We start from the raw sequence: 25252 nt of genomic DNA on the forward strand, positions 1-25252 counted from the left end.
TGTTCAAACAGTTCATTCTTTCTCTCAGCTTTTGTATATAATGTGTATATAATATTGTTTAGTCTGGTTAGCATAAGTCTTAGCTATATTAAAAAAAAATTTTTTTAGACTAGTGGTTTTTTGCATTTCCAGGTTTCTTCTGTGTACAGTACTGAGGTATGCCCTATGATTGATTCAAGCTGTGCTTCTTGTTTGAACCCTGTGCCAGTGAGTGACCCAAACAATAGCTGCCTGAATTGCTTGGGTCAGGCACATAAGACCAGTGCCAGATTTGCAGGGAGTTCATGCCTATAATGGAGGATAGGCTGAAATTCTTCTGATGAAGGCAGGGCTCAGGCCACTCTCAGAGCCATCCTAGTTTGACTTTGTTGAGTGCTGGAACTTGAGTGAGCAGCATGCCTCCGCCTTAAGCTGACTCCCAGCACTGATCTCCCTTGCCACTACTGAGGAAAAGACTTAGAAAGAAGCCCCAGCCAGGGAAGTGTCCTCATCCCTCTTAACAGACTTAGAGGGTGAAAAGGAGTTGGGTAGAGTGCACCCGAGAAACCCAAGCTGAAGTATTCAGCCATCAATTTAGAAAAGTTGGCTCCAGTGCTGCAAAGAGCACTGTCAAACCCTATACCAGAAGCACAGACTTCATCGTCCACATCGCAGACGACTATCTCAGTGACTACTCTGGAGGTGTTTGGGGCCCAAGAATCTGCTCTGCTGGTCAGTGCTAGTGTCCATTATCACATGAGTTGGATCCTTCAGTGACATTACTGCATTCAGCATGGGCAATTCAACCTTTGGTTCTGCAGTAGCCTGCTTCCTGCATAGGCAGCCCTTTGGTACTGTCCAAGGGGAAACCTGTAATGATGGTGACACTCCTACGGTCAGCAGGTTTTCAGCACCAGTCCCTGGCACAAACTGAGTCAGTCCCTCATAGTCAGAGGAAGGGGAGTCTTCCTCATCACTCAGAGGTGGGATGGTATGTCTCAAAGCCCAAAGCAGGACCTGCTGGTCTCCTCACAGATCCTCTCTCCCAGCCTGCCACGGCAACGCATCAATGGGAACTGCCGTGGGAATGTGGCCAGGCTAGTAGTGTCTCATATCACTGGCCAGTTTGGAACATTTTGGGGTTCTCCCGGCTTCCAGATCTTCCCTCCACTGTCTGTACTTGGTGCCTTTGTCTAGACAGGTGGAGTCTCTGCACTGGGTAGCTCAGTCTTCAGTCTGGTACTAGGCCTGATACTGAGCATCAAGAACAGGTCCTAGAGCCAGAGCAACAGCTGGTAGAAGAGACTCTATGGCTTCCTATTCATCTTCTCCAGATAAAGCTGTTTCATCATGGGTAACTTCTCTTCTTCCTCCTGATGATTTAAAAATTTATCAGGAGTTGTTGAATGTCTTCAGGCCTGAGTGTGTAGGTCAGGGAGTTCTCGCATCACATGGTTGACATTTTATTGTCTATGGGTGGCTCTGCCAGTTAATGAGGCAGTACTAGAGGCTATAAAGACACTATGGAAGACTCCATCCTCACTGCCTCCCATCTCAAAAAGGGCTGAAAGAAAATACTTTGTACTCTCCCAAGGTTTTGAGTACCTCCTGTAATTACTCATGATTGGGCTCATTGGTCATGATAGCTGCTAATGAGAAAGAGACAAGGCACGAAGCTACCACTTGCCACATCAAAAAAATGCTAAAAGGCTGGACTTATTTGGCAGAAAGATTTCTTAAATGGGGGTTTGAAGGCTCTGCTGGGATGAGATGGTTTTAATTTATGGGGCTCCATGGAGAAGTTGAGGGCTGCCTCTGAGGAATGAGGCAAGAGTTCTACCCTCATTGCCCAGGGAAGAGACTGGTCACAGACACATCACTACAGGTGCAACTGGATACAGCAGACTTACTAGCTAGAACCATGGCTTTTGCAGTTGCCAAGCACAGATCTGGTTGCAGTCTTCTGTTCTTCCCTATGAAGTCCAGAATACTATCCAGGACTTACTGTTTGAGGGTCCTTCACTAGTTTCAAACCAGATAGACAACAAGCTCTGTGAGCTTAAGGACTCTAAAGCCACCTTAAGTCCTTAGGCTTGGGCATACCTGCCCCGATTAGACAGCACTATCAGCCTCAGCAGATGCACTGGTATTCTGCTCAATCTGCTCAACAGGACCTGAGCATCAGCCTTCCTGTCATGCTGCTTTGGCTCCACTTCAGTCCCTTCAAGACACCCAGGAAGTATAAAGCTGTCATTTTTGATTGACAACCTCGAACAGCCCATCAGTCTCCCTCTCTCCAGACCCAAACTCCACGTTCTTAAACTGTTTTGCCCATATTCTACCAAAAGAAGAGTGTTTGCATACCTTGGGCATCAGGAAACATCTAACGTTCTATCTAGAACGAACCAGGCACTTCTGTAAATCCTTAGCTATTTGTAGCAGTGACAAACAGAATAAGACAGCAATCTGTTTCTACCAGAGAATTTTTTCCTGGATGGCCTCCTATATATGCATGTGCTGTCACTCCACTTAGCAGTCACAGCTCACTAGATGAGGTTGCAGTCTGTCTCAGTGGCCTTTCTAGCATGTGTTTCGGTTGCAGACACTTGTAGAGCAGCATCTTGGTCCTTGGTCCACATGTTTACCTCTCCTTTTGTGGTGGCTCCAGACTCCAGAGATGAAGCCAGAATTGGATGAATGGTTCTCCAGTCTTTATTAAAGTAGCCTCCGATTACACTGCTTTTATGGCTTGTGACTGGGTGTCTGGGATGGGCCACGCTGAGAATACCACACTTGGGGCAGACTGCAAGAAATAGGGCACCCCGAACTGGTGGTTTATTCTAGAATTAGATTCACCATGCCAGTAACAAAAGAGCTTCTGTAATACCACACTGGTTAACAAGAAGCCAAACACCATCCCATTCAGGCATTCCAGCCTTTGGCTCCCATCCAGACAACTAAGTCTATTATAGTGGGAGGTTACTGAAAACCTATTCGCCATATTTAAAGTTCTACCAATCTCAAATGATCAGATATTTAGCCTCAGGTCAACATAAGTCTCAGATCTTGCCCAGATATCACACTGTCAGCTAATCCTTAAACTAAAGATTTATTAATTAAGTTATTGAATGGTTACGAAGTCATATACCTACAAGTGGTTTTTTCCCAGTGTTGATAGCTTAGGATCATAACATTTATATCTGCTGGCTTGTAAAAGTCTCTCCGAAGTTATCCCAAAAGGTCAGAATCCTAAAGCAGCTTAGATGTAAAGTCTGATAGTCTCTGTACATTTTCCAGGGTATTCCAGATAACTATTTGGAAGATCAGTCCTTCAGCTCAAACTTCCCCTGTTCAAAGTTCAGCAGACTACAGAGGAAAGGGTCAGGCCTGAGTCTTTTATAACTCTCAAGGAGGCTGACAATATGCCTCTCAGAAATTTTCACAGCAGGGATTTCCTCCAAGGAAGAATAGGCAATGCAGATAGTTTGTGGACCTTTGCTTTGAAGCTAATCCTGTATTTTCTATGCATATACAAGTTAACTAGTTACACTTGTTTACATAAGACAATTAGCCGTCCTCCATTATAACAGATAGTTAAGCTGAAGACAATGTAGATAATTTCCTGCAGTGTCTCATCCTTTGGTCTTGAAGTTAACTGAACACAGTTGCATACATAATGTTAGGCAATTAATGTTAGTTATATTGTTGAAACTTCTAACAGGATATAGGTAAACAAATACATTTGGTTTTTGTTACCACAAATGAATGGGTTAATGCTTGCTGGTCTAGTTCATCTCTTTGAAACTCACAAATGAATTGTCCTGATACAATTGCAATGCATGTTAAATTAGGGTCATACACAACTTGGCTGGTCTGCCAGTGTTACAGCTTGAGTCACCAATAGTGTAATGCACAAGTGCAATCACTTTAGCTGTTAAATTGTTCCGTAACAGTTCTTCAAGATGTGGTGCACATGTCCCTTAAATGAAGCACCTGCCTACCCCTCTACACTGGAGTTCCAATAAAGACCTGAGGTGAAGCTAGGGCCAGGGTTGCCCTTTATGCTTGCACTCAGTGATGTGTGGCAGCAGCGGGAGCTTGAGCCATACAACAGGTATGGCTGGAAAACATTTCTGATTGAGTGTAGACACCCAGAGTGGAATGGACATGTGCAACCCACCTTGGAGAACAAGTTACTCCACAGGTTAGTGACTTCCCCCCCCCCAGGGCTCAAAGGTTAAGTTGGCAAATTGCTGAAGAGGTGCTTGCATTCTGATCCCCAGTGGTGCAAGTTGCTTGTAACTGGTCCTACTACACCATGCCCTTCAGTCTTTCCAGTTTGACAGTACGATGAAGTGCTAATATTGGGAGTACTTCCCACTGTAATATACTTTCACCAAGCAGGCCAGGTGGTGGTTCTGAGTGGCACTTCTGCCCCTTTTCTTCAGGAAGAAGTGCACAAGTGTCATAAACATGTTCCCTGAGGAAGGGAATGGTGTTCCCTTCTGTATTCGTGGAGTGAGGCAGTAGATCTTTGGTATCAGCATTGGTTATCAGCTGCAAATGCAAGCAGCAGCCTAAGAATGTGGCTGCTGCTTTGGCATTAAAATCATTAATCCAAGTACTAAAATGTCATACCTTGGTGTACTTGAAGGCCACAAGGCTATTTCTGGCCTCCTTTATTCACTGTCTAGAGCGCTGACCAATATTGACATTATGCCTTGTTCATCTATTAGTATGGTCCTGCTACATATTTGGCTGACCTTAGCATGATACTACCTATGCAGTTTTGTAAGAGGCCCAGTCCTTATTGTATTGTACAGCTGGAAGCGATGCTACTCTTGATGCTGCTTACTCAGATAGCAAGTTCACCAAAAATCTTGCTGATCAAAATGTGCAGTTTGTGTTTAGGCTACTGAATTCTTTAAGTACTTTCACAGTTAAAATAGGCTTCTTTCAGCAAGAGACTAAACCTATTCTGTGGCTTTTCATACTAATTTGTTTACCTTAATGGGATGGTGGGTATAGAATGACTAGAATTTTTCAAGACAGTTACTATTAAAACTAATTGTCAGACTACACTTAGAAATTTAATATACTTTTGTATTTTAATGTCAGACTAAACCAACTGATTGGTTAAAACCAGCTAGGTTAGTGCTTAATATTGAGAATGTAGCGTGAGCCTTTTGAAGGCATTAATCTTATCAAAGTATGGGCTAGAGACCTTGAAGTTATGAGGTAGGGAGAAAATATCTTTTTACAAACCTGCCTCCAGTGACTGTTCATATAAACCTAAACTTGGCTGGCCAGGGGTCTGTAAGATGTACCTTATAAGAATAATCTGCAGCAATATTTTGGATAAAGCAACTCCTTATCATAAACGCTTTATGCGTTCCACATCTTGAATTCACAGAACACATACTCATCTGATCAAATGGCTAAATATTGAATGACGATTGTTTGGGCTTGAGTCTTGTCGAGTAGATTATAGAGGTTTCAAACTACTGTTGACCATTAGTGGCAAAATGCTAAACTAAAACAATATCCAGGGTTCTAAAACAAGAAACAGATGTTTAGAATTGTCCAACTGTGTAACATTGTACTAACTGAAGAGAGCTTATTGAAATAAGGAATACTGTTAGTGGGGCTGCTGTCCTAGGTAAACCATGCATAGAACCACTTTTAAAAGTAAAATGCACTGATGGTGATTGCATTAAAAGAATGGCTTGTTCCTAAAGAGAAGAAACAGAACTGCTGGAGACTACAAATTATCATAAGCAGAAAAATGAATAGCTAAAACATTTCTCTGGTCTAAACTTTTCCTTTTTGGCTTTAAGTGTTGAAGACCAGATGGAGCAATCATCACTCTACTTTTGGGATCTTCTGGAAGGCAATGAGAAAGCTGTGGTTGGAACAACGTGTAAGTTCTTGGCTATTTGGGGAGAAGATAGATGACATTAATTTCTGCATTTATTCCTATGTAAACATATAATGTAACATACTTAGCATTTTGTAAGATGCTATACAAATGAACATACTTGAAGGTCTCATACTGAGTACTGTGCATACTTCCCTGGAATGCTTCATCTTAAAGGACTGAGATGTGTAATGATCAGTTAATCTGTATATTAAGTGTAGGGCCAGTTCATACAACAGAGTGGCATGCTTCCTGCTGGAGAAAAGGAACATTTTTCTCAGTACTGATGGTTTAAAAGCTGTGGGTTGTATGCATGTTGGCTTTATTTTAGAATATTATGCAATAGTAGCCATGCATCACTTCTGAAGTAATCTAGCAGACAGAACTAAACACTTCAGTCTGATAATACTTGCATTTTATTGCAAAGGAGAGTGATCAGTGTGCCAATGAGTTAATTCTGGAACCCTAACCCCAAACTCTTCTGGATTGGGTGTAATTGCACTTCCACTGGCCCCCACAGTCTTGGTGAAGTTCCACTGCTGAAAACTTGCATCATAGGGATATAAGCAATAAGGAGAGAAACTTTTTACATTTTATCAAAGTAAATTTTAGCCTTTCCCTTTTGTCAGAATACATTAGCACATGCTGTAGCTGATATCAACACCTTCAAAAGTGCTGTTTCATCTCTGAGGTCTTGAAATTTCCTCAATCTGTGGATGCATTGAAGGCTGCAAAATCTAATTCTTTGAGTGATTGCATAGTCTGACTGGTGCTGGAGCATTTTCTCTAGCGGTATCCATCTGATTGGCCACGTATGGCCCCTGCTTTTCTTCATGCCTGGAATCAAGAGTATAAAGGATGAAGCCTCCCTGCTCTCGTTCAGTTTCTTCTTACTGTTGGCAGTCAGAGCTTGTTGCTGTAATTAAGTACAGTCGAGCCTTTAAATTTGTACATAATTAGTAAATAACTGTACATAGTGGTACTCATTTTTCATCCAGTTTGACGTGTTTGTTTTTATTTTTCAGTCCAATATCTTTTAATTCTCAAATCCAGATGGGGTGTCAGGCCCATTCTAGACCTTAAGATACTAAACAGATGCAGCAAAAAGTTGAAGTTCCATATGGATTTTCTTGTCCGTTATCCTTGCTCTAGATCTGGGAGAATGGAGTGCTGCTCTTAACTTACAGGATGCCTACTTCCATATGGCACTCTACCTGGGTCACAGAAGGTTTCTAAAGTTCATGGTAGGAGAAGGTCATTACCAGTTCACCATACTCCCCTTCAGGCGATTGTTGGCACTTAGGGTTTTCATGTAATGCAGGGGTCAGGCAAAGGCGGCATGCGAGCTGATTTACTGTGGTACGTTGCTGCCGGCCTGGGGTCCCAGCTGCTGGCCTCTGTAAATGTAAAATATTAGTGGCATGTGAAACCTTAACTTACTGAAAATAAATGAAGACTTGGCACACTACTTCTGAAAGGTTGCTGACCCCTGATGTAGTGCATGGTGGTAGTGGCACTTATCTCTGGATTTGGGACATTCCATTATATGCATACCCAGGTGATTTGTTCAAATGAGACCACTGCAGTCAGCAAGTAGAGCAACATTCATCAAATCCTCCATCTCTTCAGCTGCTTAGACTTGATAATCCAGCAGGGAAATAATTCATTGACCGTCCTAGATTCTACTTTGGCCAGGGTATACCTGCCTCAAACTCAGTTTTTTTACTATCTAGGACCCTTTTGTGGCTATTTGAAGGCTACACAGTACGGAACAGCCTCAGGCTCTTGGGGGAATATGGTTGCTTGTATGTATGTGATAAAAATGCCAGGTTCCATCTCTGATGTATGCGGATGTGAGTAAAGTGAGTTTATCACTTGAACATTTTTGTATGCATCCCAGCCAGTGTGGTGGTGGTCCTGGGTTGATGGATGAATCAAGACTGTAGAGGGTGGGCCTGTTCTCACCAACTCTCCCTTTTATGACTTTAGTAGCAAATGCTTCTGCTGTGGGGTGGGAAGCATATGTGGGAGAGCTGCAACCTCAGGACATTTGGTTGATTCAAGAACATTTGTGTAACCTGGCCTCCTGAACTGCATGCAGTTTTCCAAATGTCAGCAGTTACTACTACATTCATGGCGAGGCCATACAGGTGCTCAGACATCACAGCTGTTTTATGTAAGTGAGTAGGGGGATAGAGGTCAAAGACTGCCTCTTGACACAAGTTAAGCAGTGGAATTTCTGCATAAGGAATTGTATAATTCTCAAGGCTTCACATATTTCAGAAAATCAGAGTAGCCTGGCAGATCATCTAGGCAGATTGTTCAGTCTAGATCACAAGTGGTCTCTCAAGCCAAGAATGTTAAGGTCTCTTTTGAATGGGGGTGGAATTTCTATGGTGGATCTGTTTGTGAAACAGCAGAACAGGAAAGTGCCTCCATTTCTATTGCAGAACAGATCAGTCAGGCTTCCATCTCAGATGCCTGTTTCCATGGAATGATGATCTTCTGTATGCTTACCCACCAATACCTCTTATTTCCAGAGTGGTATTAACTCAAACAAGATTGAGGCAGGGGGATCCTCAGAGCCCCAGCCTGGGAAGAACAACCCTGGTACTTGAGTTTGTGCAGGCAGTCCATCAAAGCTCCCTTACTTTTGCTGCTAGCCAGGGACTTGATCTTCCAGAATCGTGGTCAGGTGTTGCATCTGAACCCACAAGCGCTTTACTTCATGACTGGTTTCTCTGACTAATCCCAGAAGGAGCATACTGTTCAGCAGCAGTCTGGAATATTCTGCTTGATAGTAAAAAACCTTCCACAAGAGCTACTTGCTTTAGAAAGTGGAAATGTCTACATCTGGGCAGCTCACCACAATGTGTCCTACAGTTTGCAATCCAGAAAATATTGGACTAAGTCTAGGACAGTGGTTCTTAAACTCTTGTATTGGTGACCCCTTTCACACCGCAAGCCTGAGTGCAACCCCCATTGTAAATTAAAAACACATTTTAAAAAAATATTTAGTATTATAAATGCTGGAGGAAAAGTGGGCTTTGGGGTGGAGGCTGACAGCTTGCAACCCCCAAGTAATAACCTTGCAACCCCTTTAGGGGTCACAATCCTCAGTTTGAGAACCCCTGGTCCAGCAGTCAGTTCAGTCAAAGTGTATTTGGTTTCAATTTTTGTATTTCACCCTTGCATTGCTAGAAGGACTGTTTCCACTGATCCCATGGCAACCAGATTCCTGAGGATTGGCTATCTGGATCCAACTCTGTCATGTGACATGAGTTTAGTTTTTTACCTCTTTTATAGGCCCTCTATTTGAGCCTTTATCTTGTTTGAATTGCATATTTTGGATAAGGTGGCTGCCTTAGTAGCCATTACATCAGGAGTGGGGGAATTGCATGCTATGGTTACTGAGCCTCCACAAGGGCAAGAGACAGCTTAAGTCTCACTCCACATTTGTATCCAAAGCTTTTTTCCTCTGACATCCATCTCAGTCAGTATAGCTGGCTTTTTATCTGAATAGGAAGCAGAGCTGAAAAGAAATCTGAAAGGGTTTTGTTCTTGGTAGAGAGAATAAGACATCATCCTGAGTTAGACCTTTTTTCATGGGTTACCAGCCACATTTCCGTGTCTTGCACTGCCAAGGATCTGAGCACTCCTGAAATATTTATTGCATTGAACTGAGCACATGCAATATTTACTGCATTTGTGGGAAATGTTCCTATTGACACTTGAGGGTAGCAACCCAGGCATCCGTATGTACTTTTGCGAGACATTTACATAATTACGACTGCATCAAGAGTCAAAATGAATGTAGGGAAAGTAGTCCTACAGTAATTCTTCAGATGAGATTCCTGGCCCCACCTCCATCAAAAACCACTTGGAGTCACAGCAGAATGGACATATGGAGTTGAAGAAAAACTTACCCTCTAACTGTTTGGGATGTTACATATGCCCATTCCACAACCCACCCTTTGATGCTTGCTTGGGGTGTCCAGAACTGTATGTCACTTGGTTCCTGCTCTACCTCAGAGAGAGGGGTTTGTTGCTAAACTGCTTGTGACTGCTTACCTTACACTCCAGTCTGTTAGCCAGACAAACTTCTTGGGACTCTGCCAGCCTTTACTTGGCCTTGCTGGTAACACTTGGTGCACTTCATTCCCAACCCCCACCCCCTTGAAGAGTGACCTGCATTATGCAGCCCATCACTGCACACTCACACATTTCCAAATCTGCAGTATGCACACTAGCCTATTAGCTCATCTGAGGATTCACACTTCAATATATTCTGTGCTGAGATTAACTTGCAATAAAACCAATAAGTTTATTAAAGAATGGATTGAAGTGATAACAAGTGAGGATAATAGAAACAGACTGGATGTTTACAAATAACATAAGTATAACATGCTTTCTGTTGACTAAAACATAAGCTACAGTCTTTGTCAGCTTCTCACTGAAAACCTCCTCAGCATCGTGCCCTTAGAGCCAGGATTCCGCTACCATAGATACAAAAAGCATTGCTTGTTATGCTCCCTCAGTGACGGATGATCACAATGCCTTTCCCCCCTCTTATAGTCCAGTAAACCTTTGAAATGTATCCCTTTGAAGTATACCACCAAACAAAGTTCCTCTCCCCTGCTGTTTGTTCTTTGGGGTGCAGATGCCATGTTGTCTGCTGCTCTTGTTATTCTTCGGTTAACTTGCATTTTCTGTTGACTCAGTATGCAAATGTAATTCCCATTGTCTCTGGCTAACTCTGTTCCATTTATATTCAAGACTTGAGACGGGCAAGTCAATATTCCTTTGCCTGGGAAACCCTTATTAACCCTGCCTGGCTTACACATTTCATCCATGTATATCGCAATGATCATGACCAGCATGATTTTTTGTTGTTACATGACCTTCTTTGTCAAATACCATAAGAATGTGTTAAGAGATGCCATTACATGCTAGTGAACCCTCTCCTGGGGGGCACTGAGGGTTCTTAAGGTCATACCCTTTACCTCTGCATTGTAGTCTTATTGTGTTAGAGGTGAGGAAAGATCTTCTGTTTATTACTTAAACCCTAATAACTTTCCACACACTTATTCTTTTCCTGAAGTTGCTGTGTCCATTTAATCATACAGTCCTAGACCAAGTGCAAGCTGGATATTGATCTGCCAACAAACTTTTGCATAGTTAACATTGTTGAAGCTGGCAGCTCCTCCTCCTCATTCTTGCCAACACTAGAGCACAGAATCCTCTTGGATTTACTTTATGCAGATTTCTCTGGCTCTCCTGTCAGTTTCACTTATTTCATCACTTGTTGTTGTTTGACTGCTGTGCACCAAGACCCCCTCCTGAGGTTCAGTTCTTGACACTTGGCTCTTCTGTGTTCTTGGTCACTACCTTGGCTCATAGCCTCACCTAATGTATTGTTATATAGATAAATCTAACTGTTATCCAAGGACATCTTGATGCAACTAGCAGAGGGCACAGGTATACATGGAGGTTCAGAGATCCCCTGGATTGCCCAAAAGGGTTTATATAAGCTCTCTGCTGAAAGCAAATTATGCTGGTTGTCATAATTGCAAGATAACTTCAGATATCTTCTGTACATCTCTTTATACTGAAAATTATATTCTCTAGGACTTGTAGTTAAAGGTGGCATGTATTAGACAAACTTCTCCAGGCAAGAGGTGTGGGAGAGACGCATCTCCTTGGTGGGCCATTATGTATTATGTCTCAAAATAGAAATCTGTTAGCGTATCAAGTCAAATGCCAATGAAGAGTTTGTGAAGACTTCAGAAGAGAGGTAAGCAGTTGGGAGAGTAGGGAGGACCCTATTTTGCAAGTGAAGATTAAAAGGCCTGGTCTGGTATATTTAGGGTGCAGATTCATCCCCAGGTACCCTTCAGTCTGAGGGCAAGCTGCCAGTGGGCTTGATCTTATGAAAGCAGATCTCAACTGACCTGGCTGAAAATTATGGGAAAAGGACTATATGGATAAGCTATCCTGTAGGAAATAGGTAGGTATATCTTCTGAGTTAAGTTTAGGCTCTAGACACTTATGTAGTTGAATATGTAACCATGTGTTTTCAATATTTACTGTCATTTGAATCTGTTCTTTGATAAACTTATTCTTTTTTTCACTATAAATGTGTGGTATGTTAAGTGGAAGGGTAATTCTGAGTTTGAACTATTTCTTTGGAAGTAGTGAATCTGAGTTCTGTGAGAATTCAGTGGCACAGGAGCTGGGCAATGCAGAGGAATGCCCGGTGTGCCTATTACCTTGTACACAGAGAATGAGGTCTACAGAGGCCTGGGAAGGTAGTGCTTGTGTTGCCAGAGGCTGGTGGAGTCAGGGAGCTAAATCCACAGCTCACACAGACTAGACTTCCTCACACGATAAATAGGGGGTAGCAAGGTGCCTCACAACCTTGCTTATCCCTGTGAAGCATCACACTAAGGCCGAAGGCTTGACTAAGAAGCTTTCTTAGCTTCATCTAAATGCCTAGGCAGAGAAGCATTTGTGTGAGTGCTTCTTTTGACTATATATGATCTCCAGCTCCTCCTTGGAACTTACTTGCCTCCTGTCCATTACTATTGTCATTAACTCTGAGCTTTCCTTATAACAACCTGCCTCTTGCTACTTCCACAGTGTTGCCTGTGTATGTTGTTGCCTTAATTCCCAACTCTTCTGAAACACTTTCTCATACATGTCTCTTGATTTTTATGTAAGATAGCAGATGGCACAATTTGACAAACTAGAGTAGAGAGGGTCGAGACTTCAAAGCAACACACTATGCATCTTCCTCTGTTGGAGCTTTCCTTCATGATCGAAGTCAGACAAACATTAAAAACTTCAGCCTAATATACCTGCGCTCTTCTCAGTGCTATTCCTTTTTCTTGTCTAGTACTCATCTTCACTTTTCTCTGCAAGTCTAGTAGTTGTAAGAGTAAGATCTTTACCTGCTACACTGTCTAAAACATCCTAATAAATGGCATTCTGAATGCCATCTGAAAATATCTTCTCCTTTACCTACATGTTGTAACTTCTGTGACTCAGTAATGTATTTTTGCGCAATTTGTAATGACTTGTCTAAAAGACTATGCAAGAAGTCTTTTTGCCTTTGGGATTAGGTTAAACTACTGGTCTAACCCACCAGCAGACCACGATCAACTGGCCAATCCTAGAGCTTCTGCCAGTCAATTGCAATCTCTGCTAAAAGTCCAGTGACACAGCAGTTCAGGCAGGCTCCCTGCCTGCCCTGACCCCATGCTGCTCCCAGAAGTGGCTGGCATGTCTGTGCCCCTGGGGGGGAGGACAGCAGTAGCACCAGGTGGCTCTGCACTGCTGCTGCCCTGTCCTCCAAGTGCAGACTCTACAGCTCCCATTGGCTGGGAGCTGCAGGGATGGGGGCAGTTGGGTCATCATTCCTGGCCACTGGAAGCTGTGGAGTAGGTGCTGAGAGGGGGGGCGGAGGGCTGGGGCAGCAATAGCATGCAGAGCTGCCTCTCCCCCCCCGAGGCCGCAGAGACATGCCAGCCACTTCTGGGAGTGGCATGGCGTCAGAGCAGGCAGGAAGCCTTCCTTACCCTGCTGCACAGCTGCCTGGAAGCCACCTGTGGTGAGCACCTCCTGGCTGGAGTTTGCACTCCCTTCTGCACCACAGCCCAGAGCCCCCACTTGCATCCAAACTCCCTCAGAGTTTGCACTCTTCCTTCCCTCCTGCACCCCAACCCCCTGCCCTAGTCTCAGCCAAGAGCCTTCACACTCCAAACCCCTCAGCCCCAGCCCAGAGCCTGCCCCAGCCCAATGAAAGTGAGTGAGGGTGGAGGAGAGACAGAGGAAGTGGGGAATGGAGTGGACAGGGCCTTGGGATAGGGATAGGGTAAATCCTGGGTTGGTTTTAAATTCAAAAAGTGATCTTAGGCATAAAGATTGGAGACCACTGGGTTTAGACGCTGCCGTTTAATTATAAAGAAGCTTCCAACGACACATCTTCAGACTGTAAGATGTGAATACTTTTTTTAACCTCTGACTTGCTTATCACAACACTTTCTTTTACCTCTTTAGATAAACACATGAAGGAACTGTTATCCAAACTCTTAAACTCTGGATATTTTGAAAATATTCCTGTGCCTCGCAACATGCAAATAAAAGAGGAATTGGAAGAGGAAGTAATAAGAAAATCTGAGAGAACAAGACCGTTGCCAAAAGGAGAGTCTGTCAAAGAGCCAGGTTGAGTATATGTTTCCAAGTGTAATTCCTGATCTATGTTAAGATAAGCTTCTCAAAAAATTGAGTGTCTAGATATGTTGAATAGCTTAGTTCTATAAACTTAATAATACTGCAAGCATGCAGGAGCTTAACTGAGTGGGGTTTGTTTTATTTTATTTTTGGACAACACTACAGCTAAATTCAGTTGGTATATCAGCAACTGAAATATACCATACAAAACTTGCAACAGTATATGTTGGTTTGAACACCTATAACACCAATAAAGAAATGGTTTCACTGATAGTGGTATTGCCTGGGATCAAAAATTCAGTTTAATCTATTTTTCATATCTAACGTATGCTGTCTGCATGCTTTTTGACTACCTCACTGGTGAAGCTGCGGGAAATGCCAGTTGTAGTAAACATCACTTTTGGAGTGCACTACTACAGTGCTTAGGTTATAGATATTGCAAGGGAATGTGTTTCTGAATCTTTCCTTTTTAACTTGTACTTTTTTGTTACATTTAACATCTTTACAAAACCGAAGTTTGACAAGACTTAAGTTTCATTTAGAACATTAAAATATAAATGTTTTAGAAAATCATTCAGACCAGCAATTGATAACTTTACTGATTGTTAAATCAGTAATATTTAAGGGACTTTGTTGGGACACTGAAAGGTTTCATGTTTATCTCTGTAATAATCTGAAGCAAATTAATATTATCCCTTTTCCTAGAATCCCTTATGAAGCTTTTGCAGTCCGAGATACAGCCACAAGAGGTAAAATACTGAATTATTTTAACTGTCTATTTGATAGAATACATTTAATTGTGTTAAGTAGCTACGCCTTTGAGTGCTAACTTAATTCTGATATTATAGGAGTCTTAAAATTTATTCTATAAAAGTTGTGAAACACTAGTAAGAAGCAGTTTACCAAAAACTGCTGTCCAGTAAAATTTTAGCCAAGATCTTAGAACCGAAAACCAAACAATGGTCTAGATGTGCTGCTTCCAAAGTAGGAAAAACTAAACTTAAAGCTGTAACTTTTAGTCTTAATCCAAAAGAACATTAACATTCAAGGAATATGGGGGTAGAATGTAACCCTGTCTGCTAAGGGTTAGGATTGAGCAGGAATGGTTTAATACATTCGTTGACCCTTTGGAGCGTTTTTATAAATTCAGTGGAAAAGCCAAAGCATCAGATTGTGTAGATTCAACTACTTATATCTTTATTCCTGTTTCCAGAAGATGGATTCTCTAGTGCTGCTGCATCAGACAATACACAATTACAAATAAAGGCGCCTTAAGAATTAGGCTCATAACTTTTATGCTATCTAGATTTAAAACTATGGCAGAGTTAAGAATGGTGTTCTGGCTTTGTCAAACTAAAGTAGGGCTCCCTAGATATCGGCTTGGCTATATTAATAGCTAATTGATACAGTAAAATTACTACAGAGCTTGGCCTAACAGGTTGTAGACCACAAATGTCCTTTAAATCTGCTTCAGAACTACTAGGCTACTCATACATTTCAATAAGCAGCAGCATCAAGCAAACTTTTTTCATATTTAATCCTGAAAAGGGAACCTTTTTGGTAGTTTGTAACCAAGCAACTGGTAATATCAAAGCTTATGCAATGTCTTTGTTTTCCAACCTCCCAAACGTTCATTTAGAGGGAGTATAACAAATAAATCAGATTTTTGATAGTATACTAAAACTAAAATTTAGTCTTCTAGACTCTGCCCAGCTAGTCTAGACTTCTATAATTCTGTGCTGTTACTGGTTAAGCGGACAGAACACAGCCAGTAAGTAGTCATCTTTTTAACATCCAGTTTTTACTGGCTCGTAGGCCTACAATAGCATAGCTACTATAAGCCTCTGCAAGCTACTTCCAGTTATCTAGCTTCCTGGATCTGAGTAGGAATGCACTAAGACTCATTCTGGTGATTCAAATATATTGTCTCTAGGATCAGGTCATTAGCTATGATCTGATCTTCCAGTAAATAAGAGGTAGTTTATTATGAGCTTTCAAGGGGGTCAAATAAGCCAAAAGAGCAAGATCCTTCATTTTCTTATTCTTTAATGGAAGAAATAGTATTCACACCAGGGTGTTTTAGGTGCTATACAGGATGAGGTCAATGCCCTGCAGAAACTACAATTGAATTTTAAACATGGCATGGACATGGATAACAAATAGAGAAACCATGGAATGAGGAAGGACAAGGGTAAGAGCAATAAGATTGTATGGCTACTCAATTTGGGCATGTTTCTAGATGTTTTAGTGTTCAATTCTATTTCATTGTGCTGCTACTCTTTCCAGCAGTTGGAGAGGAACTTTTCAGTGTCCACAATATTATAGGATAAAACCATGTCTCTTTGTATTGAAACAAAACAATTCTTCAACTGGCTGCCTGTGTTCTGTCTGTTTTCATTAGGTCACTCAACTACAGAAAGCTTTTTTCTAACTTAAAAACTGAGCTAAACTCTGGTACCAATGTTTTCTTGAGCCACTAAATTTCTTTGGTTTGTGTAGTTTCTCAACAGGCGCTATTTGCCTGAAGCAGAATGTTCTGTCAAGAAGCCTGAAGAATGCAAACCTTGGGAAGCTGAGTACACCAGAAAGCAAGAACCTCCAAAATCCTGGGAAATGCTTGTTGATATAGAAGAACAAGAACAGAAGAAGCAGGAATCTCTAAAGCCTTGGGAATCTTGTGGTAGGCATCAGGAACAGAAGAAGCCGGAATCTCCAAAGCTCTGGGAAGCTTGTGTTAAGGAAGAAGAGGGACAGAAGCAGGAGTCTTCGAAGCCATGGGAAACTAGTGTCAGGGAGGAAGAACACAAAAAGCAGGAGACTCCAAAGCCTTGGGTAATGCACGTTAAGGAGGAACAGGATTCCCCAAAACCTTGGATAGCAAAAGTTAGGGAAGAGCAGGAACAGAGGAAGCAGGAATCTCCCAGACTATGGGCTGCAAAAGTTCGGGAAGAGCAGGAACAAAGGAAGCAGGACTCTCCAAGACCTTGGGCAACAAAAGTTAAGGAAGAGCCAGACCAAAAGCCAGAATCTCAAAGACCTTGGGTAACCCGTGTTAGGGAGGAACCAGAACAAAAGAAGCAGGAACCTGTGAAGCCTTGGGGAATGCATAGTAGGGAGGAACCAGAACAAAAGAAGCAGGAACCTGTGAAGTCCTGGGAAACGCGTGTTAGGGAGGAATCAGAACAAAAGAAGCAGGAACCTGTGAAGTCCTGGGAAACGCGTGTTAGGGAAGAATCAGAACAAAAGAAGCAGGAACCTGTGAAGTCCTGGGAAACGCGTGTTAGGGAGGAATCAGAACAAAAGAAGCAGGAACCCGTGAAGCCTTGGGTAACCCAAACTAGGCAGGAATCAGAACAAAAGAAGCAGGAACCTGTGAAGTCCTGGGAAACATCTGACAGGCAGCAGCCAGTATCATCGCAGCAGTTACAGAATACTCCCAAGTCCTGGGGAGCTGCAAGTCTTGTGCCAAAGGAGCAGATTGGGCCAAAGAAGTTTGATATGGAACCCAAAGATGTGAGTTGGCATAGATAGTATTAACTCTCATTAAGTTTATTATAATGTGAGTATTTCTGACTAAAGCAGTACAGTAGTCGGGATTTGTAAGAGTTGCATTGTGGAGTTCTGGACTCAGATTTCCATGTCACTCCTGAGTGGGTGAAGTCAGACTTTGACTGATATATCACAAAAATTGGTGTATCTGGAAAGCAAAATGCTCTCCTTGCTTTTTGTATCAACCCCAGTAATACTGCAGTTAGGCCTCAAATTAAAATTACATTTTTCCATAAGGCAGAATAGACTTCATTTAGCTCTTCTGCAGCTGATAGCTCTGTAAATGTCCACTTCCATTAATACTACAAATCAGCTATGACTCACTCAGACAAGGATCAAATACTTAGTAAAGTACTATGTACAAATAGCACGTCAATTCTTTTTTAGGCTTTTAACAAAATAACCTTTAAATCTGGGTATTTTTACTTGATCTAGAAGTTAACCAACTTAATTGATGCTTAAGTATGTGTTTCCAGATGAATGAATATGTTAAACTACTGTTCTGGAATGTTTTTTGGAGACTCTAACAAAGTTGTTTGGTTTAGTAATATAGAAAATGCAAGGTTTTGAGGGATCCAACAACATTCCAGCTTAATTTTACATTTCTTCCTCTTCCTCAACTGCGTACGAAGTAGCTAACTTCAACAGCATGGAGAAATTGATATAGTGAATAGATCATTATCTGGGGAGGCATACTTCCAAAGTAATATTTAGGCTTGATCTAAATTTTAGTAAGACCATAGATGGAAAACAAAGCGCAACTGAAGTGGCTTGTGCACAGGTATTGTCCAAGTCTACGTCATTCTTTTTAAAGCTGTGTTTCAATAAATGACTAGATTAAATGGACAATATCAGTGTAAGATGCACAGTTTTTTTTTGAAAAGTGGATATTCTTGTACCTAGAGACGGGATCGCAGACAGAAGCATGAATCTGAAGTGAAACGTGTGGGTAACGTAAAACAGTGGGTGATAAAGAATGGGAGTAAGGTTATTTAGCAAATCTTATACACTTAAGTTGGTCTTCATAAACACTTTTCACTGTGGTATATTGTAAAGTTGCATGCTTCCACTGGTATTGCTAGTATGGGAGGGGAAAGGCTGACTTTTTCCAGCTGGTAAATCTCTTTTAAACAGAATGGCATTAGTGTTCATAGCTATGTGCATAACTTGACACTGTACTAAAAATAGTTCAGAGCAATGTAGCCACTGTAAAGTACTCAAATGTTCTTAGCACTTTAAGATTCATTGGAATGTCTAGTGTTGGTTTAGTTTCTAAACCTTGTTTGAGATGCTTCCTAATGAGATGGGCCTCTTATTTTATATAGGATGGAAAAACAGATGGATTAAGTGGTGGACATGGCTTTGATGCAGTAAGAAAAAAGGAGGCCCTCCAATCAGTCGGAGAGAGTTTTAAACTACCTAGGAGTCTCCAAAGCAATGTACAGGTGTGCTAGTCAGCCATATCAAACTAAAATGACAGTCAAATATTTAGAGTTTACGAAAACTGAGATGTCTTTATAAAGCAGCTGAATGTGTTTGGTGCACTGCATTAAATGCAGCATACTTATGTCTAGTTCTTCAAAATTTTGACCTGTGGAGGAGGGAGGTGTTAACTGCCACATCACTTAAGCCTTATGTACTGGAACTTCAGCAGACTTGCAGCTTACTGTCAGACTGCATTACAAAAGAACAGTGATTTAACAGATAAAATGCTGATTCTAAGTTGACAGCATTTCACTTGTAAAATTAATACACTTAAAACAGTGGTCTCAATTCCATAAAGTAAAGAGATGAACATAACATCTGGCATTTATCTGGCTCATAGTGTGAACACTGTATACAGGCTGATCTCTAACCAACACCTGAGGATGAATAGGATAAAATAGAAAGGCATGGCTTGTGTGCCTATGTTTAGAAATTAAGTTTTATTCAAGCTTTTTAGAGCATTTGAGAATCATCTTTGAGTTGCTAAGGCAAGAATGAAGAACACTTGCTTATAACTAGGGTCTTCCAGGTAGTCGAGAGAAGCCGCTACACAAAAGTAGCTTGTACAGGTTTTGTATGCTAGAGACATTATAGAAAGAATCTTGTCATTCCCTTGTACACACAAGGAATAAGTTTGATTTAATTCCCCCACTTTTCTGTTTCAGAATATGGATGCTTTGCCACTGGAGTTGTGTAGGTTCATCAAATATAGTTGTAAGCTCTAAGGACTAGATGCATAAATAAAATGGGGGTGGGGGGCCGATATAAAGTCCATGAACTACCAGGTTGGGACTGTGGAACTTAAGCACAAAGTCTTAGGCCTAGTTAACATACAGAGCTGTGCAGGTTCAGAGGTATTGGTGTTTAAACCATTTCAATTATTGATGCAACTTTGTATGGACACTCTTAAATTGATTTTCGGTTTGGTGTGTTGGTTTAACCTGCACTTGTAAACTTATCCTAAATATAAGTCAGGTGACACTTGTATGTCTACACAGTGGCTGGAAGGGTACTTCGCAGTGTGGGTTGGCAGATGTGCTAGCTTTGCTCAATCTGGTGTGCTAAAAATACCAATATGGCTGCAGGAATTTAGGCTAGCTGCCTGAGTGCAGTCACACTGGAACCACTGGATATGTAGTGGGCTGCCACTTGTGTCACCACAGCTGCTCCTATTTCTAGCATGCTGGCCTGAGTGAAGCTAGCACATCTGTTTACCTATGTTGGGAAGCGCGCTCTCAGCTGTTGTGAAGGCGTGCCCTTAATCTGAACATTGTATAGGCTGAATGGACAAATACTGAGGATGAATATTACTTGTGTAGGCATGCACAAAGTTTGAAAGTTTTAACTGAAAAATAAGTAATTTAATTTAGGTATACCAAAGGCTAAACTAGGATTGTGTTCTGGATCCAAGTGCTTAAGTTGTAAAATTGGAGGTCTCTAGTGAAAGCAAAACTGACTTGAGGAAGCAGTTTTTTAAAAGGAAAACAAACTTAAAACCCTTGTTTTAATTGAAATAGGCTGTCTTAATATCGTACTCTCCTCTGACTAAGAATACATGTGAAACTTCAAGTCAAAACAAGTTTTTATTCAACATTTGGGAGCAGGTGGTAAAATCAGACTTACAGTTGAAATTATTTCAGCTTCAGTTATGGCTTTCACTACTGCTTGCTGAAGAACACATAGTAAGTCCACTAGTCAGTCCCATAATGCCAGATGCCATGTCTAATCCCAAATCAGGAAGTAAACATAGTTTAGAATCAATCTCAAGCATACACTTTGACCAAGAGCATCAGTTGGATGTATAGGCATATCTCCTTCTACCTGTTGACTGCTCTTGATGTACTGCATCATCACCTGTACAAATCTAAAAACATGTTTAGAAAAGGCAGCATGTCAGATGCTTAGTAGTGTGGTACCTTCAAAATATCCTAGTCTGTAGGTGTTCTCATCTCCTCTAGTTTGAAATGCTGAGGAATGACAAGCAGTGAACATAGTAGGCTATCTTTCCTACTATGTAAATCATCCTCCAGTTGGTATGCAGAACTGCTGTATGATCATGCATTCAAATATTCTTAAATGTATGCAGTTATGGGTAATATCTAATATACTATTTCACTGTGAGGGTAGCTTTTATGTCTGTAAGCCAAGACTGGAATACTGGATGGTACAGTTCCTTGTGCCATGAATTATGTATGATCTGGCATAGATCATTGTTTGTTTTTGGTGCTTAATCCCTGAAGCCTGAGTTTTCAGATGTTTTTGTTTTTAATAAAATTTACCTTTTTTCTTAAAGAATCCTTTGATTGCAAAGTCCTTAGACAAGGGGTTGGTTTGTGCTCTCATTGCTAAGGCAATTGGTTGGTACTTTAGTCTAAAGCCTCCCCAGAAAAGGGAGTGAAGAGGCTTGGGGGGGGGGGGGATAAGGATTCCAAGTGACCCTTCCCTGAATATTTGTGAAAATCACTTGGTGGTGGCAGCAATATCTGTTTTAACCTAAGCTGGTAGAAGATAAGCTTAGGGGTCTTTCATGCGGGTTCCCACATGGATATCTGAGTTCAGATTTGAGGGGGTATACCCTGGCAGTTGCTGTCAACCAAGGTTGGATTTAAACAAGTGATTTTAAAGGTGAAAATCAGTATTCAGCCACCATGAGCATTCTGTGGTGGTTCTGTGTATTTGCATTTTAGTAGGAATAGCTGGAGTGTGGCAGGGAAGGAACATGCTTTTAATCAATTGGCTGTTGGATCCAATAGTGAATTTATTGTTTTGCACTATTTGCTTTTGTAACTGGTCTGTTTAATAGCCCTCTTGATTGTCGGAGGACCTAAAAGCAACCTGTAGGTACCTGCAGCTTCCTAATCAGATTTTGACTGAAAATTGAACAGGGTATTGCTTTCAGAATGGGAATTAAACAGCTTCAGTGTAATAAAGACCTGAGTTTTCATTAATAGGCCACTTGTTAGATTTGGATCTGGTGTTTAGTTCAGCTACAAATTAACCGGAAAGTTCCCAGTTAGTATTGCTGGCCATTTAGAGAGCAATAGTGAGAGTTAAAGATCCTGGGGAAGCTGTTGCTTCAAACACTGCGGGCTTTTACTACATTACTTTAAAGTGAGGCTAGGCACAAAGAGTAGTAGGTCTTAAAGTCTGAACTGTCAGATAACTCATGTATGTTCAGGGGAAGGTACATGAGGCCTCTTTCTAGGGCTATATAGCAGTACATAGCTAGTCTAAGCTCTCTTGAGCATATTGGAGACATAGTTGGGCTGCAGCATTCAAAGTACTTTTCTCTAGTGCTTAGGAGACTCCGATGCACATGTTATAACCTTGAGACTTTTCTAACGAAATGTTAGTGACTAGTTTGGTAGTGTTCAGAGAAGAAACACAAGTAAGATAGCTGTGAACATTTGTGGTCTGGGGAAGCAGCCCCACCTGGTAAGCTAAAGGAGCCTGTGAAAATTGGTAGGCACAACTTAAACTTAGTTTTTCGTTGGCAGACTGGACAAATTGCAATCATATGGGGACCAAATTTCCTTCTGGAGTGAATCATCCTAGCTACTTCTGTAGTGTTCTGGAGCACTGCTTATGCTCAGTTTATTACTACAAAAAGTGATAGGCTGTAGCATCAGAATTGTGAATACACACTTGAGTTCATGAGGTGCAAACCACATGACCATGTAGGATCTTTTAATGCCTGTCTTGTCACTTGACCTGATATACATTTTACTTAACTTTGCTAACCACCATATCATTTACACCCAAGATGAAGAAGCCTGGTATATTCTTGAGGAAGCTGTTCCTCAGGCAGACTACATCTGAAAATAAAGATAACTTTGTAAAAGGAACATGCGAGGACTGACTTTAGTTTTATTTTTTTATTTTTTATATATGAAATGAAGTGTGTACATACATACACACACTTAAACTAGATTTAAATCAACTTCATCTCCTCCATTGGCGTTCAGTATCAAGAAACCATTATTGCAGCATAATATAAGAATATATCCTGACAAGTATAAGCAACAGTGCAAAAATGGTGGTTGATATTGTACATGCCAAATTCATGGCGCTACTTAAAAGCTAACTATAACTGCCAAAAGCTTTTCAGCTACTGTTTTATTAGACCACTTAAATTGAAGTCTTGTCTTGAAGTAGCTCACAAAGTATTTATAAAAACTTTGCAAACAATTTACTGTAAATCTCCATTTCATTTGGCATGGTAGTACTGCAACAATCTGTAGTAAAGTTTCAAACTTTTTTGACATGGGGGAAGAGGGAGGGGGAAGCTTTTTAGAAAACCTCTTGCAACCTCACTCATAGTCCTCCAAAACATGAAGGCAAACTAGTAGCTTCATCTTTGAAGTCTCAGCCTCCTAGAATGCAAGAGTCTTAGGACTGGAAGGGACCTCAAGAGGGCTTTTAATCCAGTCCTCTGCGCTCATGGCAGGACTAAGTATTATCTAGACAATCCCTGACAGGTTTTTGTTTAACTTGCTCTTAAAAATCTCCAATGACTGAGACCCCACAAGCTTCCAAGGCAATTTATTCCAATGCTTAACCACCCTGACAGGAAGCTTTTCCTAATGTCCCACCTAAATTGCCCTTGCTGCAATTTAAGCCCATTGTTTCCTGTCCTATTCTCAAAGTTTAAGGAGAACGTTGTTTTTTCTCCTTCCTCCTTGTAAGAACCTTTTACGTACTTAATGTTCTGTCACTCCTCCATTTTCTCCAGACTAAACAAACCCAATTTTTTCAGTCTTCCCTCATGTCATGTTTTCTAGACCTTTCATAATTTGTTGCTTCTCTCTGGACTTTCTCCAGTTTATCCACATCTTTCTTGAAATGTGATGCCCAGAGTTGTACAGAGTCTCCAGTTGAGGCCTAATCAGTATGGAATAGAGCAGAAGAATTACTACTCATGGCTTCCTTACAACACTCCTGCTAATGCAGCCCAGAATGACATTTGCTATTTTTTAATTTTGGCAACAGTGTTACACTGGTGCATCTAGCTTGTGATCCACTGATCCCTCAGATCCCTTTGTGTAATACTCTTTCCTAGGTAGTCATTTCCCGTTTTGTATGTGTGCAACTGATTGTTCCTTCCTAAATGGAGTACTCTGCATTTCTCCATGTTAAATTTCATCCTGTTTACTTCAGAGCATTTCTCCTGTTTCTCCAGGGCATTTTGAATTTTAATTCTATCCTCCAAAGCACTTCTGACCCCTCCAAGATTGGTATTATCTGCAAACTTTATAAGAGTACTCTCTATGCCAGAGGTACTCAAACTGTGGTCTGTGAGCTCCATTCAGGTGGTCTGCAGATGGTTCCCTCTAAGGTGCACACCTGGGCAGCTGCACACAAGAGAATGAAGAGCTGCCCACCTAACTTTCAGTTCCATATAGTGAGGCTGTTGAGGCAGGAGAGAGGGAGAGACCCCCCCCCTCAGCCCCATCTTGGGGGCTGCTGCAGTGGGGGAGAGGGCACATCATTGCATTAGAAAGGTAAGATTACTCATATTAAAATAAGTTGTGATTTCATTTGTAGAACAAAAGTAAGGTTTTTATATAGCACTTTTATCCAAAGCACTTTACAATAGTTAATTAATGGTACAAACATTTGGAAAGATCATTGTGTTCCGCTGAGATCCTCAGTAATTTTCAAGTGGTCCACAAAGTTTGAGATCCACTGCTCTGTCATTATGTAATTCATTGAGGATATTGAACACAACTGGACCCAGGACTGATTCCTGTCAGACCCCACTTGATATGCCCATCCATGTTTATGTGAACCACTGAACTACTTTCTGGGAATGGTTTTCCACCTTATAGTAGCTCCATCTAGGTTGTATTTCCCAAGTTGGTTTATGAGAAGGTCATGCAAGACAGTATCAAAAGCCGTACTAAAGTCTACATATACCACATGTATCGCTTTCCCCTCCTTGTCCACAAGGCTTGTTACCCTATCAAAGAAAGCTATTAGGTCGGTTTGACACAATGTGCTCTTGGGGGGGAAAACCCATCCTGTTCCTTATCACCTAAGTGTCTGCAAATTAATTGCTTCATTTGCTCCATTATTTTTCTAGCTAGTGAA

General features: G+C 41.3%; 1 protein-coding gene across 7 annotated transcripts in view; it reads left to right on the top strand.

Annotated features, from left to right (window-relative positions):
• CAPRIN2 (caprin family member 2) overlaps positions 1-25252 on the top strand; it is a 59840-nt gene that overhangs the window by 13119 nt on the left and 21469 nt on the right. For 3 of the 7 annotated variants that reach the window (XM_050917991.1, XM_050918000.1, XM_050917996.1), the window contains exons 6-10: positions 5817-5899; positions 13955-14119; positions 14834-14877; positions 16628-17641; positions 19003-19122. In XM_050917991.1, coding sequence (XP_050773948.1) covers positions 5817-5899; positions 13955-14119; positions 14834-14877; positions 16628-17641; positions 19003-19122 — 1426 coding nt within the window. The remainder of the gene's footprint in view (positions 1-5816; positions 5900-13954; positions 14120-14833; positions 14878-16627; positions 17642-19002; positions 19123-25252) is intronic. The other 4 variants (XM_050918006.1, XM_050918010.1, XM_050918018.1 and 1 more) reach the window with 2 other exon arrangements.

This window comes from Gopherus flavomarginatus, chromosome 1 (genome assembly GCF_025201925.1).
Source record: "Gopherus flavomarginatus isolate rGopFla2 chromosome 1, rGopFla2.mat.asm, whole genome shotgun sequence".
NCBI lineage: Eukaryota > Metazoa > Chordata > Testudines > Testudinidae > Gopherus > Gopherus flavomarginatus.